General features: G+C 41.0%; 2 protein-coding genes across 5 annotated transcripts in view; one reads left to right on the top strand and one right to left on the bottom strand.

Moving 5' to 3' along the window:
* Window positions 1-82: 82 nt before the first annotated feature.
* LOC122767346 (serine/threonine kinase receptor associated protein) lies at window positions 83-5,827 on the bottom strand. Its single transcript, XM_044022839.1, has 9 exons — window positions 5,382-5,827; window positions 4,592-4,727; window positions 4,120-4,201; window positions 3,869-3,941; window positions 3,170-3,269; window positions 2,940-3,077; window positions 2,258-2,394; window positions 1,855-2,004; window positions 83-905 (listed from the first exon to the last, which is right to left on the bottom strand). The coding sequence occupies exons 1-9, from the start codon at window positions 5,491-5,493 to the stop codon at window positions 844-846; spliced, it is 990 nt and encodes a 329-aa protein (XP_043878774.1). The 5' UTR covers window positions 5,494-5,827; the 3' UTR covers window positions 83-843.
* A 1,477-nt stretch (window positions 5,828-7,304) lies between these two features.
* The window catches only part of LOC122767309 (protein bicaudal D homolog 1-like), a 44,461-nt gene continuing 36,520 nt past the window's right edge, over window positions 7,305-15,245 (top strand). The window contains exon 1 of one of the 4 annotated variants that reach the window (XM_044022760.1): window positions 7,305-8,104. In XM_044022760.1, coding sequence (XP_043878695.1) covers window positions 7,883-8,104 — 222 coding nt within the window. In that variant the 5' untranslated portion in view covers window positions 7,305-7,882. Of the gene's footprint in view, window positions 8,120-15,245 lie in introns of all 4 variants that reach the window. The other 3 variants (XM_044022759.1, XM_044022761.1, XM_044022762.1) reach the window with 3 other exon arrangements.

Here is a 15,245-nt window from a genome sequence, read left to right as displayed (position 1 = left end):
CGTACATTAAATTTATAAAGTCAAATGGTCCCATGCTTCCTGAGCCAGCAGAGATGAGAACAGAAAACAACACCAACGCCACTTTGCTCTTCTAGCATTACTTTCAAAGAAAAGAGTAATGCACAGGTTTATTTTATCACTGGACACAAATGAAGACAGAACCCAAAATGGGGAAAAGAAAAACCAAATGACAATTCTTCCCTTTCCATTTTGTCACGAAACAATATTCTTCTTTTATTCGGACACTAAACATCACATACTTGACCAGTATGATGGCGGCGAATACTCAAAGCAAGGTCTCTGAAGAAATGAAAGCACCTTTAAGCACAAACTGTGCATCTATCACCAGTATTCTTGTAACTATGAACTGAAAACAAAAGCCTTAGTCCAGCTCATTCATTACCTTAAATGTGGAAACCAAAATTGAGCTTAGCATCATGTGATTTGGGGGAATTCAGGGTTCAAGGGTCAAGGGCAGTTAAAATAACTTTAAACAGACAGACAGACAGAACTGGGCTGAACAGAGAGAAAGCAGGCAGCGATGGATGTGACACATTCACAGCTCTACTGCTTTACTCTCCAGCCCATGCTGTCCATGTGACTACATAAAGTCTGTGTGTGTGTGTAAGAGAGAGAGAGAGAGAGAGAGAGAGAGAGAGAGAGATGGTTGGTCTATGACAGACAGAGCACTCATAATATCCACATCAGTTTCTGATGGATGGAGATGCTCTGAACTCTGCTCCTTGCTGGGGCCTGATAGAACACACTGGAACACCTCTTGCTTTTCCTTCTCTTCTTCCTTTACGGTTCTCATCTTGTTTCCAAACAATAACTGCTTTCTCCTCAGGCTTTGATCTCAGGCGGCGAGTTGTACAGTGGCTCAGAGTTCTCTGTCCCCAGGTCCTCTGAAGAGCAACACAAGACAAACACACAATGGAAAGAAACAAGAAAATGAAAAATCACTATATCCAATCATCATATAATAATATATCCAATAACTCTGGAACACAAAATCTTTGTCAAAAGCATTCTAAAAGTCAGCCAATGGTGAGGGCAGGATTTCAGGGTCAGTTTTCCAACTCGAAAAGAACAAACCACTCGCAGGTACATACTTTAATACGACATACTCTGTTAAAAACACTTTTTTTTTTATAGTTCTCCACATCTGGCATTAAAATTATTCTCTCCCAATGTCCCATTATTGTCGTCTTTATTTATTCAGAGTGATTTGAAGGCCTATTCAGGTGGAATTAACATCCATCTCATGTGATCCAATCATCAGTGGACCACTTCTAAGTTAATCAGTTCAAACTTTGCATTGGAAAGCATCTACACTTGTCTCCAATGACCACTTGTGATCCGATTTCACCCCATGCTCTGTATGCAAATACATGTTTAATTAATCAATTACGTAATTAAAAACAAGAACTGCCTCATTGTGATCAGATTGAAGAGATGTGAACAGGGCCAATAGACACACTCATTGAATTGTAATGCGTTAGAAAAATTAATTTGCTGATGAATTGCCATTAATCAGCACAACAAAAGCAGTTTGTTAATATAATTATTCAGATGTGTTTTTCATCAGTCCTCAAACAGATCATGACAATGTAAAATATAAACTGAACTCAAAATGTATGCTGAAATTTTGGCATGATAGGGTATTAAGTGTAGAGAGCATAAAGTTGCAACATAACGTGCAAATGCTAAGGGATGGATTCACTTTTGAAAGACATTAAGTGCTAATTTACAATATTAACCCCTTTTTAAAAACTAAACACTACCACATTATTTTCATTATGCAGTTCAGACTCTGGGACCAGCAGTGACAAACACGTGAAGCTGGATTATTACCAGGGAGGACACACTTCCACAAGCCGTAGGTTTTTCCCACCGCCGTCTGCCACAGTCGGAGGGTGCCGTCCTCGGAGCCACTGGCGTACAGCTCGCCGTCTGGACTGAACCGCACACAGTGCACTGGACCAAAGTGACCCTTATAGGATTCTGCAGAAAAGAGAAGCAGCAACAGTTGGGAGGGTTAAAGATCAGACTTATTGGTGTACATTTTTAATTGTTTCCCCAACAACAGTGATCCTGTTTTACTACATTGCTATTTTGTTTTTAAATAAGTAAAACATAACAGGAAAGTGAAGTGAACAGAAAGGAATGTTGCATATTTATTCCCTGCAGTATTTTAAAGTGGGGGCACCCTGCCTCAGCTCAACTACAGAGCCTCAATTATCCACATCCTACTCACCAAGCTCTTCCTTAGTGCTGTAGTCAAATTTATAAAGCTTGAAGTCTTCCCCACCGGCAACAAAGAAGTCCTTATCTGGGTGGAGGGAGGCCGAGTTAATGGGAGCTGGAGCCTCCACAGTCTTGATCAGGTCCAGGCTGGAACATTAAATCATATTTAAACAATGTCGTATAACAAGCAATATTTAATCTTAATCCTTAATCTCATCTCCTGCTATAATGCTAATTTACAAACTTTATTCATATCACTCTGGGGAATGAGACAAAACTACTTTTCATTGCAGCCAGCACATCGCAACATGTGTATCGCAACATTTTCATTTTAAAAAGGTATCTTCTATGTTTAAACCTGCTGCTCACACTACTGCAGATCTGATCTAAAAACACTGCAGGCTCCGTTTCTGTATGAAAACTACAAAACTGCGTTTGAGTATGGATGGACAGAAAAAGTCAAAACACTGGCACACACGTGCAGTGTACATGAATGGTCAATTGATATGCTTTCAGTACAGAAATGTAAAAGTTAAGCTGCAGCATTAGTTATAAGGGATCTCGAACTTATAACACCTTAATTTTATTTACTTACTTCATAAGTTAAAGTGAATAAAAATTAAACTTTCACATACAAAAGAGTGCGGCTCTAACTGTCATACACCCTAAATATAATGTGTTGTTGCCCTTACCTCAGAGCATCGTAGAAAGCAATCGTCTTCCCATAAGTGATCACAAGAATCTCTCCATCAGCCACATACTCCATGCTGCTCACTGATGTTTCAAACGTCAATGTCTTCACCACCTCTGTGGAGCTCCTGTCCCAGAGTCTGACAACACACACACACACACACAGGGTCAGATGTGATCATTTTGATGCACATGCAAGTCAAACTATAAAAAGCCCTCTTCACCGACTGACCGTATGGTTTTGTCATCAGCAGCTGAGAGGATCTGCTTATCGTCATTACACCATAAGGCTTTCTTTATGGCTGAGGTGTGACCTGCGATCTCCTGTGGAGCTGAAACACATGGGCATTCACCAGTCAATGATCATACAATCCTGGGTTTAATATACTAGTAATTTAAGTCAGACCTGGCTCCATTAGAGGGCAGTGCTGCACTGACTATTGCACATTGTACAGTAAATAATGAAGGGAAGAGATACCTTTCACATATATATATACACTTTATATATATACACACACATATATACAGTGCATATGCATATATACAGTATATATAAATAAAAGGCGGAGTACACCCTGGACAGCTCGCCAGTCCATCACAGGGCCACATAAAGACAAATGACCATGCACTCTCACACTCGCACCTACGGTCAATTTAGAGTGTCCAATTTGCCTAATCCCCAAATATAGGGTTAGGGCGAGTTTCTGTGTGGGAGGAAACTGGACTGGAAAACCCATGCACACACAGGGAGAACATGCAAACTCCATGCAAAAGGCCCTAATTCATTTTCATATTTGAGTAATTCAAGTAATTGTGGCATTGTGTGAGAGAGGGCAGGAGCAGCTCTGTTAGCAATATACCTGTCACATTTGCATTTCTTATCCAAACAACATAAAAGTTAAATGTACTCTTGTTCAACATATTCACTTACCTGCTTCTGGGCTGCTGAGATCATAGATCCTCAGCAGCTTGTCGTTTCCTGCAGTTAGCAGGAAGTTGCTATCCTGCGGAAGACATGGCAGAATTAAACTGAGAAATCATATTAAAACAGAGAAAGCCCTCAGAGAGCACAAATGTGTCTAAACATTGACTCCTTGTTGTAACCCGTAATGAAAGGGTTAAAAATAAATACACAAAATGTGTGCAGGTAAAGTGAGATTTGAACTGTTGCAGTGCACTTACCTTAGTAAAGTTGACCGTCTTGACTATGTGTTTGTGTGCCAGTGTGAGGACCTCGTCTCCACTCACTGCATCCCAAACCTTCCTGAAAAGTGTAAAAAGTCATGTTAACTGACAGTAGTGGACTGTGACAAGGTTTATGAGGAGAAGACGAACTTATCTCCAAAAAGAAGTTTAAGATTTAATCATTTTCAACAATCATACCAGACCAGGGAGTTTTTTTCTTTGTACAATTTAAAAAAAAAAAGGAGTAAACAGAATGGAGTGCTCAGCTTTAACAAACTATTTATAAAAAATAATTTACAGGTAATAATACCCTTATAATGAACCTTGCTCATGTAAGTGCTCAATAAACAAACATGTCTTAAATTTGAACTGTGATGACACCAAAACCCGTAGTGGGCGTTGAGGAAATGTGACATACAAACAAAAATCAAAGTACAGCCTGTCTGCCTGATTGACAGAGTCCACTCACGCTGTGAAGTCAGCGGCGGCGGTGGCTGCTTTGGTGGCGTCTGTGTTCAGAGTGGCTCCCCAGACAGCACCTTTGTGACCCAGAAACGTTCCGATCCAGTCCCCTGTGTCTCCCTGGCGCAACATGGGCTTGCCATCTGAGAAAGACAGGAACACAGATGTTACACCTCAAGACAGTGGAACAGCAGCAGATGATGAGTGGAGACATTATCTGTGAATGAGGTTGGGTACCAAACTCTATTGTTTTACCGGTGCCAGCTAACTCAAAACATAACATATTTTACACATACATGAGTTATTGTTTAATAGTGTTTTTTTCTGCAGAGTCATTATATTTATAAATACTATGGACTCAGTGTGTGCGTACATGTATTACATGTATAAAAGAATTAAGAAGAGGGAGAATAAAAGTGCAGGAAATGGACACCGTTTACATTTCTTATTCCGTTTACTAATACTTATTCCTTGGTGGTATGGATTCAAATGTGAACATGGGCTACACCAACGTTTGGATGCTACCATTTGTTAGATGAGCACCACACTGTCCACCACACTACTGGTTACATGAGCTATTTCGAGTAATGAATTTCAACCATTATAAGATCATTAATGTGGTTAAAAATGGCTATACAACTATCAGACACCTGTTGAAATAAGGGTTAGACTTGTGCTTCACAGATAATACAGGGCACAGATTGATGTCCACAGGTGTTAGACTGGATTGTTTTGTCTAGGGAACAGCTCATATGTATTTTATTAAAAACGTTACGCTTTTACAGTGTTTATCTCACCTTTACAGGCGCTGATGAGGAAGTAGCCAAATGGAGTGATTCCACTGAAGGCCAAGTCAACCACAGGCCGGGTATGACCGGAGCAGGTGAGCGGAGTCTGTCTCATCGCCATGGTGCACTAGCCGGGCAGGAGACGGTTTATACTGTGGGAGGAGACGGGAGAAAGCTAGCGGCTAACTAGCTAGCTGGGTAGGCTAGCAGGCTAAGATAGAAGACAGCAAGCTAGCAGAGACACTTGCTGAATAATTCCCGTTATCCGGCAGGTGGCTGCTGGGTGGCCTGATAATAACTGAGTATTAACTCCAGAGATTTGTCAGATTAAATGACACGTCTCCCTCCCAGTAAAAGACTGGCTGTCGTGCTAATAGCTACAACATTGCAACTAACTAGCAACGTGCAACACCGCTCAGCTACCACACAGATGATGTAGCCGGTGTTCCGCTAGCCACAACAAGACTTGCACTTCCGGTGTGGTATCTTTCAAAACAAAGGCACAAACCTCATCAACTAAAGCTGTTGACTCACTGGACAACTGGTTCAGTATTAAATAAACATGGCACTATGAAATGAACCATATAAATGGTACAATTAGTTAACATAATGCTGTTGATTAATCGAGTCGAATTTGAAACTTTATTTTATTCATGTTTTATTCAGACACATTTGGTCTGTTATAAGCACACTAGAGCACACAAACTAAAACTTTTAATAGTCATTAAAAAATAAGAACGTTTATTCAATTGACAGACATTTCATTTAATTTCCTTATTCTTGAAAACCATCCCGTGCCCAACGAATTCATATTAATATATTTTATGGCATAACCTATTACCTACTATCACAGTGTATATTTTATTTTGAAGGCTTACCATTGAACCTAATGTGAGGTAAACCACACTCATCTCCTGTGTATGCTGCCCCCTACTGGACAATAATGCTTGACATTACACTGTGTGGAGCGCCAGCCCCAATCAATCACAGGCAATTTACACATTTTAATGGAACAGTTTAGTCCAGACGGATAAAAATAGTCTGGCTGGATTTTGTACGTGCATGAACACTGACGACTGAAAACAATGACTCAGCAAAAAACAGTACATATAGAACAGGAGCAACATAAAATAACACCAATGATGATAATGAAAGGCTAATCCTGCCTGGTTTATACCCTACCTCGATGGGATTGATTTACTGTAGAGTAAATGTGGAACCCAATAATAAGTGAGAGAGCTAATCTTACCTTCAGTCTCAGAAGCATCATTTGTTGCCTAGCAACAAAGGTTCTACCAGTGGTCTCATCTGTTTAGGGGTTTTAGGGCCTGTCAGAGGGCTCCTCCTTTAGCTCCTTTGTTTTAGAGAGACCTGGCTACAGCTGTTGTATTATTACTAATTTGGTGTTGGAACAGGCACTGACCAATAGTAGTTATCTTCACCTGGAAACTTATCTTTGATTTTGACATTACTGACTTTCATTGAATTACCCTTTGTTTAGCTTTTTGCCCTTGAGCCACGTAAAACTGTGTAAATAATTTACATTGTCACATATTATTAACTGTGATAACTCACAATGTGCTTTTGGTTTTAATGTGAAAGAAAAGTCCTTGAAGTGTTTACATGGGGAAATATGGTTAATTCACAATAATATGGCATCAATGAAACAAAAAAAACTGCTAGAACACAGTATATATGGCATAAGTACACTGTACAATTTACAGTAATTAATTAAATGAGGGTAACGTATATGTATCCAGGGCATTCTTTACTGTGAACATACACACACAGTAATAGTGATTGTGAATGTGCAGCCAAATATACCTTACAATGTACAGTGTATTTGCTCAGGTAGAAAAAAGAGCAACATAGTGTATAGATAGTGACTGTATAGACCCGAGATGCTGCTGCTGCTGGTGTGCTCCTGGAATTTAAAGGTGTGGCTTGTTGTGGATTTTAACAATATAAATATATCAGCCTTTGAACCATGAGGTACATGACATGAAGGAAGGCTGGTACTCAGAGGAAAAGAAAACTGTGCGTAAAAGTGGCCAGTGTGATTTGCAGAGGGCGCGTACTGCTCTGCATCCCCTGTGTTTGACTGTATGAGGTGTGCTGTTGTTGTTGCTGCTGCTGTTGCTGCTGCTGCTACTGCAGGATGACAGGGAGCGAGGAAGGTGCCTTGCTTCACGGCTGCGGGCAGAGATGGCGCCCTGATGCCGGTGAATAAGCAGAAAAACAGAGCAGAGGGAGGGACAAGGGATGCTGCATCATTCAGAGCATCACATGGCAGCAGATGATGACAACGCTCTGTGGATCTTCACGGATGTTTATTGTCCTTTGTTTTCCTTCTGTATGAGATTTGGAGCAGCAGTGTGAACCTGACAGGCGAGGCGGTGGTGGGGGTTTGTTGTCTGCCTGCTTTCTCCCTCCTCCTGCGGGGCTCTCTGCTCATCCGACGCAGGGAGGAGAGGGCAGCAGCAGCAGCAGAGGGAGGGAGCGCAGGGGCGATGGCCGCCGGTGGAGCGGGATGCGGCGGCGACACGGTGGAGGAGTGCCGGGTCGAGGTGGAGCGCCTGACCCGGGAGCTGGCGGAGGCCAACCGCGAGAAGATCCGGGCGGCGGAGTGCGGGCTGGTGGTTCTGGAGGAGAACCAGAGGCTGAAGCAGCAGTACTCGGAGCTGGAGGCCGAGCAGGAGGCGCTGAGGCTGGAGCTGGAGCAGCTGCAGGAGGTGGGATCAGCAGGGGTATGGCTCGTTACTCGAAAAAGTAACGCATTGTTTGTTATAACTCGTTAAAGTCACGTCATTGCTGAAGCCCTGGGTGAACCATTAGATACTACAACAGCCCTCTGTTACATTTGGACTCTTGTTACTCAAATACGTCTAATAACTGATTATACCGTGATACAAGCTCATGATGGTGTAAGTTGACTCACTGGCTACTTGTAGTCAGCCCAACCACAACTGCTGGAGTGATAACAAAAGAAAGGCCCAGCTTATGACAATGGAACATAAAACCATTATAACTGAAAACAAGCAAATAAACAAACAATAAAGTACAGGATCAATATATATACAATAGTCATGTAGACATGGTGAGTTGCTGAAGTTCAAAGCAAGCATCATCATCATGAAGAGGAAAGGCTTTTTTAACTCACTCTGAACGTGTCATGGTTGTTGGGTGTAAGTATTTCAGAAACTGATGATCTACTGGGGGATTTTCACACGAAATATCCAAGAGTTCTCTGGGTGAAAATACCATGTCATGTTGTGAGCAGAAGCCACTTTAATAGGTACACATAAGAGCAAAAGAAGTGACCAGTCAGTGTATAATTGTGTTTGTATGTGGAAAAAAAACCCTGCTGTATAGCTTATAGTAATCCCAATGTCTCATGAAAATGAGTAAGACGTTCTGGAGGTGACTTAATACCAAAGTGTTTGACACGGCCCATTCTGGTACCTCGATGCCAGTCGTTACTGTATCTGATGTCACTGCTGATTTATTTAACAAAGAAGACGAATATCTCTTTTTTTGTTTTTCTTTTTTTAATATTAAGCGGCAAAACGATATTTTTTATTCTTATTGCTGCCCAGAACTGGCGATTGTCTGTCAACCAATCAATGAACTGCAGTGTGTATAACTCCGCCCCTTAGGTGCTGGACTGCTGTGCTTGGTACACCAACAGCAGTGTGAAATATTGGGATGGTACACATTGGTTACATTGGTACCCTTTAAAACTTTTGCATTCTTGCATTGCATTCTGGGCCACCTCTGGCCTCTGGGGGTGATTTACGCCATTTGAGTCTGGTAATAAATCTCAGCTAGTGATGTCAGAGGGCAGCACTTTCTCACATGTATAGTAATGTACTGGAGAGAGACTCCATTTCCCTTGTTTGTTCACTGTAATTCAGAGTGGAATCCGACTCAGAAGCTGAGCTGTGCAGTATGGTGAAGGTCAGTGTGTGTTTGTGTGTGTGTATCTTTTGAAGTGTCCGGCAGCCGCAGTACTGCTTCCTAGCGAACGGTTTTCTAGTATATTCAGCAATGGATATCTTGATGATCAGCCAGACTATCATGTGATCAATGATCCCATGAGAACATGACTTTGGCTAGAACTAAACTTCTGCTCATCCTCTGTTTACAGCAGTCCAAACACTGACCAATGACAGGGCAGCCGGGCAGCCAATAGGAGCTCTCTCTCTCTCTCTCGCTCTCTGAACTGTCCCGTAGGTTGTCAAAGTCTTCCTTTCATGAGCCAGATTCCCTCAAGGCTGTAAACACAGCCTGAAGGAGGCACAGTAGGCTATTTGTCTCTTAGAACACTACATTTGCATTACGCTGACATGTAATCATGGAATTAATTGAAGAGACGCTGACTGATGACTGAAAGCAAGACCTCAAGACTTTATAGTGCACTATATGAGTGTTCTTTAGCCAGAGCATGCACTGTTTACTGTATTTAAAACTAAGACATCCATTCATTGTATGTAAACTCGCCACACAAAAAATTTGTTCCCGCGTCCGGTGTGAACGTAGCATTAAATGGGAGGTGTGATAATAATGTAAGAATAATGAAATGCCCCCGTTGGTCATGGGTCCCTCAGCAGGTTTTTTCGTTCACTTATGCCGTGGTATGCAACATAAAGTAAAAAAAAAGAAAAAAACAACCTTTAACGTGAGGAGAGATTTAAAGCTACGCAGCAAAAAAAAAAGAAAGAAAAAAAGATCAGTTTGATCATTCCTCTTCATTTTTAAAAAATCTCAGTCCCACAGGCTGAACCCGCCCGTCTCCATTTCTGCATCACTAACTCAGTGCTTCTCATTTCACCTTATTGGAATGAATATTGATCCCCCACACAAGACCTGCTGTCCGGGGAGAATGCAAGAAAATAATAGATCTCTAAATGAACATATCATTAGTTTCTAGCGGCATAAGACAAATGCCACTAAGCGATCGCAGCCATGTGAATCATCACAGTTTCAAAAGCTGTTGCTTCTCCCTTCTCTCACTACATTACAGTACATCAGAAAAGCCTGATTAAAGCTCAAGAATCATTTTAAATGAGACAAAAATACGATCATAGTGTCGCTGTACTTGACCCACCTTACACTGTATCGTCATTGCAGCTCCCCATGGTGGCGCACACCTGAGCTGAACTAACATCCTGCACAAATTAAAGATGAAGCTCTCTGTGCAAATCAATGCCGTGGACTCACGTGGAGCTAATTAGCAGTGAGCTGCAGCCGTAGCTCTTTAGAGCCCAGTGGTGGAGCTGTACGGGGGTTCCCTCCTGCTGCAAAGTGTTGCTTTTAAAAAGAAAGGGCGATACCGCTCTAATTGGTTAATTGCCTGTTTTCCTCACATGACTAACTAAGAGAATAGAATATGCCACATTATTTTGAAACAAACTAAAGTGAAATTGATTTGAAGCATTAGGTCCGTTTGCTTTGGCACAAATGTCCGATTTGTTTGTAAAACCAAAGGCTTTTAAAAGTGTTAATCTTTTTAATCAAAATCGCTGTATAATATATTCTCATCCAGATTTTCATGACTGATTGAATTTATGTGATGAATGAAAACACAGTGTACCAGAATGTGTATTCAGTGCTGAAATCCATCAGTGTGATACAAAAAAAGTGACATGATTTATTTTCATTGTGGTTCTGAGCCACAGGAAACATATTAGATAACATATTATTGTACTTATACTGTAATTGAAGACTCTTTTGTCTCTTACTCTGCTTTATTTTATAACACGGGATGAGCTTGGTTTGGACAAATGAACAAGATAAAATTATTTGGTTATGTATTTGGTTGCTGCCATGCTGGCTGGGCTTGAATTTGAGTATGTAGTGGTCAGCAACTGGTGGTCCGTGGGCCAAAACTGGCCAGCCAACATTAACATGTGGCCCAGTGGATGAATTCCAAAATTCTAGTTTTTTTAAAAGATACTTATTCAATTATTTGCTGGGCCAAATTTTCTTGTGTGTGTGTATATAAAACTGGACGTAGTCTTCTCCTGTCATGAAACTTTGTGATTAATACACCCATACACCTATTGTTCCACCCATATGTGCTGTGCGACATAGGATATATTCCTCTAACTTCAAAATTGACATCATGCTTTATTAAAGAAGACCTGAAAGTACCAGTTGAGATAATTAAGAAAATGTTGATTGATGCTATAAATCAAAGTGGAAATCTCACTTTCCTGTTACTACATCCCTTTCATATACAGCGTTTGGCTTCGAGCCACGCCACTTCTTAAATGTACTCTTCTCAGGGCCTATGACTGCATGTAATGTGAAGTTGGAGGGATGAATTCACAGCATGAAAACGAGTGAACGCAGAACTTCATTAGCGACACCATTACCAATGTTCACCACGTTAAAAATGCATGAAGCTATGGATTCAGAGACCTGTGACAGTGACACACTAGTCAGCCAATCACACTCAATGCACTGAGGCATGCAGGCGTGGCCAAGACGAGCTGCTGAAGTTAAAACCGAGTGTCAGAATGATGAAGAAACAGGATTTTAGTGACTCTGAACATGACATGGATGTTAGTGAGTCTTTCACAAACTGCTTATCCATGGTGCAAAAGCACCAGGCTTTTAAAGTGAATGGTGGATGGCACTCTGATCGGTTTATTGGAGGTTATATACGCAAAACACAACGTGGTCATTTGAAGGTCACAAGGCGGTGTGGTAAACGGTGGCATTTGAGTACTAGTAAGAATGGAAACAACACTCTTTCAAAATTCTCTCCACACTTTCTGCTGTTTCCTTCTTCTACTTCACCACTTCATATGTAGAGCTCCGGATATCACATGACTCGGTCCCTATGAACTGCCATGTTTGCCATGTTTATAGGTACGGTAAAAATGAACGGGTACAACCTGTCAGAGTTCACTGAGCACTTTAAATCCACGGAGATTAACTGAGTTAGCCTGAGTATAGTATTAACCCTTAGACCACAGAGCATTTAGGTTACTTTTTCCCATTAAGTCTGTTAAAACGTATATACAGACGCCAGAAGTAGTATAGTATAGTGCAGTATAGCGTGTCTTGTATACGTTTTTCCCCAGTACAACCTATAGACATTCTGACCAATTATGTAAACACACCTATGCAAAAATAATTGAATTAGGGACATTTGGAAATATGTCACTGTTCAAAGTTTGCTTGGCTAATTTTTTGATGAACAAAAATGGTGTATTTTGTCAATTTTGCTCAGTTATCGCTCCCGTTTTTTTGCAATTTAAAATGAATCATAACTTTGACTCAACAACACATAAGAAGACGAAAAATGCATTTTGTAAAGCCTGAAGATGTGACCTATACACACTCACACACCACCAGGATGCCCATATAAGGAGTTGTGTATTATTTCCACAGCAATTTACCAAGGGTGCACCTGCAGCACGGATTTGTGCCACTACGGGTTAAACCACAAAATCCGTTGCTTGATGGATTCCCATTGTTACGTCCATCTTGTTCTGCTCGCTGTGAGCACGTTTCATAGCAGCGATTCACCTCCACCGTCCCTCTGGCTCTCCTGTTCGCCCGTCTCCGACGGTTTTGGCATCTGCAATCTTCATTTTTATGACGAAAACAGTTGGCGAAGAGACAAGTTGTGTGACATACTGCCTGATTTATGTGTTGTCTATAGTCTATAGAGGTGAACAGCGTAGTATCCTGCCAGGGGGTGTTACGTCAGCTACCGGAGCGTTATAAAAGGCATTATTCTATTGTTATGTTAAAACCAAGTCAATTTAATTTGAAAGTACAATTTAATTTGAAAGTACTTATTGGAAGTACAGTATATTCAATATATGTCAGCAAATGGTCCTAAATGTTGCACACCGGACCTTTAAGAAACTAAGTAAAAGCCAAATGTGATTTTGTCATGGCCTGTAACTGCACTTGACACATTGTTAAAATAGAGTGTGTGTCCATGAACAGTAATAATGAGAGTGTGCGTTTGTGGGTGTGGCCAGATGACAGACAATGAAGTAAGTGCATCGGTAATGCTGCCAAGGCTAAAAACAGAACAGGAGCGAGTGATCCCCATGGACACTCCTCCTGCTCCTCCTGCTCCTCCTCCGTGATGTCACACAGCCAAAGTGACGCCTCCCTCCATGTTGTTCCTGTTGTTATCAGACACTGGCTTCACGTCAGCGCTCTGCCTCCCTCTCTCACCGCCCAGCTATGATAGAGCCACCTGAGCTCATGGATCCTGTTTCTGTGCTGATACTGGAGGAAAAAAAAAAATCCATGATGGCAGCAAAAAAAACAAGTCACTGTGAAGTAATTATGAGTCAAGGTGAAACACTGATTTGATTAAAAACTGTAAGTGATTTGACTCCATGGTCACTTTTGTGACTGCATTTGTTACTGTTGTGTTCTGTGGATGTTTGTTTTTTTTATGATATAATACAAGATATATTGAACTCTGGTCTCTATCCCTCTGCTCTCTGTTAGTTATGACTGTGACACGTTCACAGAAGCACTTAAGAGCAGACTGGATGCTAAAATATGCATGTTTATACAGTATCTGTGCGCGTGTGTGTGTGTGTGTGTGTGTGCATGAATATGGAGGCGAGGCCATTATCAATTATTAATACGAGAATGAGGTTATTTCTGAACACAGAGCTCCAATTTCAGTGTTTGCAGAATAAGAGTGTAGGTTGTTTTTTTTTGAAGCAGGGAGTGATTGGATGGAGGTGTGGCATCTTTACTCCGCCTCCATCAGATGATGTCACAGGGATTTGGTTGTTTTCGTTTTTGAAGGAATAATTAGGATTTATAACAAGCCTAATTTTATCTTTGTAGCTGAATATTGCAGGCTTGTGGTGGATACATACATTTATAATGAGTTAAAGTCCGTCTTCCTTTGGTGAAAAGCATTATTTCACCTAAAACTGTGGTTCTCAAACTGTGGTACGTGTACCACCAAGTGGTACGCGAGCTTCCTCTGGTGGTACTTCAGAAAATCAGAAATACTGTTGTACCTTATATAGATGAGAGAGCATTGCGATAATTATCTTATATCTTATTTGCGCCACTGTATTTTAACGTTGGCGATAATGGTGTTACTTAAATTTTCTCTGGTGGTACTTGGTATAAGAAGAATAAGAATAGAATTCACTGCACACTGCACACTGATTAAGCAATACACTGCATAACTTCACACACTGAGCTGAGTATATCCGACACTGATGATGGTGCTGCGGTGCTTTTCGTTAGTATGGAAAAATCTGGAGTGGACAAGAAGGTAATTAGGTTTTATTTGGATGCTCAGTTTGAGAATGTTTTATGGCAGTGATCCATCTCTCAGAGTCTTTTTGTGATTGCTTTTTCCTGACTGTTTGTCCACCATCGTCACTTGTAATGAATACAGCGCATATTGCCGAGTACAGTGCAGCCAGTTAGACATGTATATGGATTTGAAGAGCGTCGCGTCCCGTCAAAACGGTGTCGTTTTGTTTGTGAGGGTTGCATGGAGGGATTGTGTGACATGAGCTACTGGAGCTCTGTAGAACAGAACAGGATTTTAGTTGAGGATAAAAAAAGACAAACTGCTTTGTGGTTTCAGCAGCAGATAAAACACGCGTATAAAACAGCCAAAGTATCAGTGAAGAACACATTGAAATGAGATAAAAAAAAAACAAAACAAAGGAGAACACAAGTGACGGAAATGATTTTCTGCAAATAACAAAAGACACAAAGCTGAAAACAAGTTAAATTGTAAATAAATAAGTAACGACTTTTGTCCAACTGCGATCATTGTCTTTGTTTAATATACACTTCCATTTTCTTCTGGTTATGGTGGCTGCGTGTAGGGTGGAAATGGTCGGTATTTATATC

Source organism: Solea senegalensis, linkage group LG3 (genome assembly GCF_019176455.1).
Source record: "Solea senegalensis isolate Sse05_10M linkage group LG3, IFAPA_SoseM_1, whole genome shotgun sequence".
In the NCBI taxonomy this organism is placed as follows: Eukaryota; Metazoa; Chordata; class Actinopteri; order Pleuronectiformes; family Soleidae; genus Solea; species Solea senegalensis.
The sequence above is the reverse complement of the archived record's forward strand: the minus strand, read 5'-3'. Positions and strand labels throughout refer to the sequence as shown.